This window comes from Apaloderma vittatum, unplaced genomic scaffold (assembly GCF_000703405.1).
Source record: "Apaloderma vittatum isolate BGI_N311 unplaced genomic scaffold, ASM70340v1 scaffold31666, whole genome shotgun sequence".
In the NCBI taxonomy this organism is placed as follows: domain Eukaryota; kingdom Metazoa; phylum Chordata; class Aves; order Trogoniformes; family Trogonidae; genus Apaloderma; species Apaloderma vittatum.
This window is the reverse complement of record NW_009721725.1, coordinates 367-5,641: the sequence shown is the minus strand read 5'-3', so window position 1 is coordinate 5,641 and position 5,275 is coordinate 367. Positions and strand designations below refer to the sequence as shown.

General features: G+C 58.6%; 1 protein-coding gene across 1 annotated transcript in view; it reads right to left on the bottom strand.

Annotated features, from left to right (window-relative positions):
* The window catches only part of LOC104275533 (electrogenic sodium bicarbonate cotransporter 1-like), a gene marked incomplete at its 3' end in the record, with an annotated part of 7,547 nt that extends 2,727 nt beyond the window's left edge, over positions 1 to 4,820 (bottom strand). Inside the window, exons 1-7 of the mRNA XM_009871514.1 lie at positions 4,684 to 4,820; positions 3,129 to 3,289; positions 2,765 to 2,914; positions 2,571 to 2,632; positions 2,337 to 2,494; positions 513 to 600; positions 2 to 56 (exon numbers count right to left, since the gene is read on the bottom strand). Coding sequence (XP_009869816.1) covers positions 2 to 56; positions 513 to 600; positions 2,337 to 2,494; positions 2,571 to 2,632; positions 2,765 to 2,914; positions 3,129 to 3,289; positions 4,684 to 4,820 — 811 coding nt within the window. The remainder of the gene's footprint in view (position 1; positions 57 to 512; positions 601 to 2,336; positions 2,495 to 2,570; positions 2,633 to 2,764; positions 2,915 to 3,128; positions 3,290 to 4,683) is intronic.
* Between the last annotated feature and the right edge of the window lie 455 nt (positions 4,821 to 5,275).

Here is a 5,275-nt window from a genome sequence, read left to right as displayed (position 1 = left end):
ATCCCTCCAATGAGGTCCTCTTGGTGTTCAGCCTGGCGGGCAACCCTTTGGAAGAGCTGCGGGGAGATGCTGTGGTTTAGCCACCACATCCCTCTGTTCAGCTACTTGGAGCCTTCCTCCCAGCCTGCAGCCACCACTGAGAAAGGCACTCATCCACTTCAGTGCAAGAGGTGCACCCACATCCTACAGACCCACCCCAAGCCTCTGTTTTCTTATCCCCTGCTGCAGCCTGCAGAGGAGAGGAGCCCTGGTGTCCTCAGCCCAGGCCTCATTCCAGACCCATGCTACCCATGGGTGCTGTGCCAGGCTCACCTCATCTGTCAGCAGCGTGGCCATGGCGCTGCCAACCTCGTGGTAGGCTTTCTCTTTGGCTCGGGGGCCCAGCAGAATGAAGAGGAACCTGTGGGCGAGACAGCACATCTGAGCAGTCCTCTCGTCACCGGGAGATGCTTCTCCTGGGGGAGACTATGGCAGCTGGGCAGGCCTACCCATGGGTGCTGTGCCAGGCTCACCTCATCTGTCAGCAGCGTGGCCATGGCGCTGCCAACCTCGTGGTAGGCTTTCTCTTTGGCTCGGGGGCCCAGCAGAATGAAGAGGAACCTGTGGGCGAGACAGCACATCTGAGCAGTCCTCTCGTCACCGGGAGATGCTTCTCCTGGGGGAGACTATGGCAGCTGGGCAGGCATGGGGGGCTGCTGCCACCCTAAGCAGGGGGGCAGGGGCAGAAGACTAAGACGTGTCTGCTGCCCACCACATGGAAACGCCACAGGAGACCATGGACACCAGGACCCTGGCTGGATCTGCAAAAAACTGGGCTGGGGGCACACAGGGAAGTCTTTGAGGCAGGGAAAAAGACATCCTCTACTGAGGGTGTCTGTGGGGTCAAACTCTGGGATGGGGATGTCTGTGGGGTCGAGTTCTGGGATGGGGATGTGTTTGGGGTCCTGCTCATGGGAATGTTGCTCACAGGCAGGATCCAGAAATGTGACCCTCTGGAAAGAGAGCTTGCCAGCTGCATGGGCAGCAGGTTTGATCGACTACAGGAGCAGAGGAGGAGATTGGCTCAGAGTCCCTGAAGAAATATGGCTAAAATCTCCCACCTCAGAGACTGCTGCAAAATAATAAGGTCTCCAGAGGGACAGCCCATGCAAATGTTTATCAAGCCCTCCACTCCTTTCCAAAACTGGCAAAAACAATTACAGTCCTGGTACCCGGAGGCTGCAGAGCCATTTTAGTGACCGTACCCCAAGCAAACCTCCAGAGAGGAGGTAGAGAAGCTCCTCTGACAGCCTGAGCAGGGCTGGAGGCAGTTTGACAGAATGTGCTGCAGTGCTGATGTGTGGCATCAGTGCCAGAGGCCTCCCAGAGTCTGCTCCAAGGGGTCAGGAGGTGACAGTAGCCACCTGGGATTACTTTCACACTGACATCTTTATCAAGGCAATGGGGAAACCTTAAGATCCTAGAGTTAGACCTGGGTGGAAGATAGCCCCGAGACGGTGGCTGTGCCCGCAGGACAGCCTCAGGACAGCTGGCAAAGAGAATGGCACAAGGGAAAAGGGATGGGGATGGGTCTCCTTCACCTCCTGTTTGGAGGCGGGAAATACAGGGCAAGGGGCTATCATGAGCCCCTCGACACCCGCAGGGACTCCCCAGGGACCTGCCACTCATCTCCCACCAAGGGTGGAGCAGGAGGTGGATGGATGTCCTGCTCCACCCAGCTCCTGGAGGACGGGTGCTCTGGGCAGAGTGACCAGGAGGTGGCAATATCCCTCCTGCTCCCGCCTGCCTCCTCCACATGCTCTTAAAGAAATTCCCCAGCTTCAGGGACGCACTGACCATTTCCCCTCATGGCTTCAGATGATGCTTTTCTCAGCCATGGAGAAACACCTCCTGCCCTGCTCCTTTCCCCCAACTGTGCCAACAGTGCTACAGGAGCCACTCCACCGGTCAGGAGAGCATCACAGGCAGCGGGAGGGCGAGAGGCTCCTGCAAACCCGTGTCTCTTCCCACTCTTCCCAGCTGTGAGCCCCCGTGCTCCCAGGCAGTAAGTGGAGAGCATCCAGACCCTCCTAAAGAGGAGAGTGAAGGGCCCAGCTAGGGACGACCCAGGGTATGTCCCGCCCCAGGCTGGCCAACAGATGCTCCTCTCTCAGCCTATGCCAGGATGCTCCTAAGGAGCTGAGGAAAGCAGGAGGGGAAGCAGTGAGCCGAGGTTCTGGGACTGTATATGGCATAGGGTGCCGTGCCCTTTGCCTTCACTGAAAGCCCTGTGCCGAGAGGGAGTGGGGAGACAGGGGTGAAAGTGTACGCGGGGCCATTGGCCGTGCTCCGTTTACCTGCTGGGGAGAGCGACTTCGGCCAGCGAGCCGAGGACCACTCCTTGCTTGAGGCGGATGAAGGCGACAAAGGGCTTCTCCAGGAATTCAACTTCACCAGTGGCAATGTGGGCTGCTTCGGCCCCAGGTGGGACCTTCTTCTGAAATCGGTTTCTCAGCTGGAAGGGAAGGGGTGCAGCAGCTGGGCACAGGGGATGTGGCTCTTGCTCTCAGCCCAGCAACATCCTGCATTACCTGCTCCTTAAGAGGTGTCTTGGAGACTTGAGCTCTGGGCTCAGAGCAGCTTTTGTCCTTCCCTGCAAAGGATGGGAGCAAGAAACAAAATACATGCGCAGCCCACCAGCAGCCATGGGTATTGCTCTGCGCTGGTGGCGGCAGAGAGATGCCTGGAGGCACATGGCCCACTCATGGCCAGATATGGTGCCTACCTCGGCAGGGTGAGAGGCTGAGCTCGGCGAGGAGCTGCAGCAGGGATTTGGTGGGATGGTGCCGTGGCTGGGAGAGCAAGAGGGCTGCCAGGCGCTCCCGCGTCTCGGGCTGCAGCTCTGCTTCCTCAGACTGCACAGAAAGCACCTTGTCTGCAATAGGGATGGGGACAGCCCTGAGTCACCTCAGTTTGCTGCCCAGTGTGGAGCTGCCCAGGGAAGAGCCCACTTGGCTAGAGAAGCAGACAGCCACGCCAGGTACCTGGCATGCATGCATCAGTGCTCTCATACAGGGACCTTCCAATGGCCTGATCTCTCTCTGGTGAGCAGCCTGTCCCAGGAGATGACCTTTGCAATTCCCACCTACCGATTATTTCCTTGAAGCTGGAGGCATCCAGATCCAAGAGTGTTGTTCCCTTCTGCAGGCACATCCTCAGCTGGAAGAGGCTGTTCAGGGGGAGAGCTGGGACATGGGGTGCACTCCAGCGCTCCCCACCATCCTCCATCTTCTCCTCGAACTTGATCCATCTGCCCAGGGAGATGTACAGGGTCAGCAGCAGGGTGGGCCTATGCCTCATGCCAAGCAGTGGGTGCTTGAGCTTGGGTCCATCTCTGAGCTTGGCATAGGGCTAGCACAGGCTGGAAGGGTTTTGGGGGTTCAGAGGGGGCTGCAGTGGGCTCAAAGAGCACGGACAGGCGGGCAGCCTCATTGCTGCTGACCCACGCCTGGCTCTGATCTCCTGACCAGGGGGATTTCACCAGTCACGGGATCTCAGAAGGATTGGAGTTGGAAGGGACCTTCACAGATCATCCACTCCAGCTGCCCACCATGGGCAGGGACATCATTAGGTCAGGTTGCTCAAAGCCCCATCCAACTTGGCCTTGAACCCTCCAAGGACAGGGCATCCAGAACTCCTCTGGGCAATATGTCCCAGTGCCTCACCATCCTTGTCATGAAACATCTCTTCCAATCTAACCCAGCCCTCTTGCAGTTTAAAACTCTTGCCCCTTGTCTGTCACTCCAGGTCCCGGTAAAAAGTCTCTCCCCATCTTATAAGTGCCAGCTCATGTCCCATCTGTCACCTACCAGTACCCCCAGTCCTTCTTCATGGGGCTGCTCCCAAATCCCCGTTCCCAACCCTGGGGCCAGCCCTGTCATTCAGCAGGGCTCGCTGGAGTCAAACCAAAGTGTCTTGGGCTGTTGGCCACACTCAGGCTGTGCCAAATATTTTAACATTAGGCACAGACAGAGCTTCCCTTTGTCCCCATGGGTGGGCACACCGCTGTGGAGTGGCTCCTGCCAACAGGGAGCCATGCCATTTTGGCGGGGTGCTGGGGAGAGGCGCCACAGCCATAGCCTGGTGGCCTCGCCCATCCCCAAACCTCCTACCCCTGGAGCATATACCCCCCAGATCCCCACAGCCTGTGACCCTGCTGAGCTGCAGAGGGTGGTGTGGGGTGCATAAACAGCCCAGACAGGCTCCTGCCCCACATCAGCACCCAGCTGGCCCCAGCTCCTCTCCACTGAACCCCAACAACCCCAGCCAAGCCTGCCCTGCCCTACCCACCCCATTCACCCCCTAAGATGTGCTGGGCAGCTGGAGCTGGGGAGCATCAAAGCACCAGCACAGCCTCGGCACAGCCACTGGAGCCTTGGAAATGCAGCAAAGGTGGGAGCAGAAGTGAGGGTGCTGTGCCTATGCAGGGTCACTGCCTGTGACCTGTCCAACGCCCTGCCCTCTGCCCTGAAACAAGGTACCCTAAGCCAGGCAGAAGTGGTGGGGACAGAGGGCAGCCTTCAGCCACACCTTTTAGGGCTGAGGAACAAGCAGGAGATGCCGTAGGCTCCACCAGAGCTGAGCATTTGAAGGCTGGGGTCCCAAAGCACGGCCAGGGAGCTTGGCCATCGCAGGCATGCCTACCTGGCTGTCTCTCTCCACTCCGGTCCCGCCGGGGTGCTGAGGAGCTGGTTGAGCTGAATGAAGAGCAGTGGAGAGGTGGCATCCCTCCACTCCTCCTGCTGCAGGGTGACACCAGCTTTCTCAGGCCCTGTGGCCATACTGGAGGGGAAGATGCTGCAGCCAAACCCCTGGTAGGCAGCATCAGGATTGCTCCCTTGTGGTCTGGGTTGTGAGCGGGTGTTTGCCGCCCCAAGAGCCATGCCAGCCGTCCCGGGCATATGGGCTCTTATGGCCACCAGCACTGGCAGCCACAGGTGTGGGCTCCCCTCTTTTGCTGCTGGCACTCACAGAATACGGCTCATCCAACACCTTATAAATGCTGCGAACCAGTTTAAACTGGCCACAAACCAATACACCAGAGCTGAGCCTAAAACAACCATCTCAGAACATTGTGGGCAGCCTCAGGAGGGGGCAGGAGGTGTGGCACAGTCCAGTGACAGTTCTTACTGGGAAAAGAGGATGTGGGGATGTGCGCTGGAGGATGCGTTGCTGCTGAGGAAACCCAGAGTGAGGCAAGAGAGGGCTGCGGATGGTGGGCTGTGCTTAAGGCCAA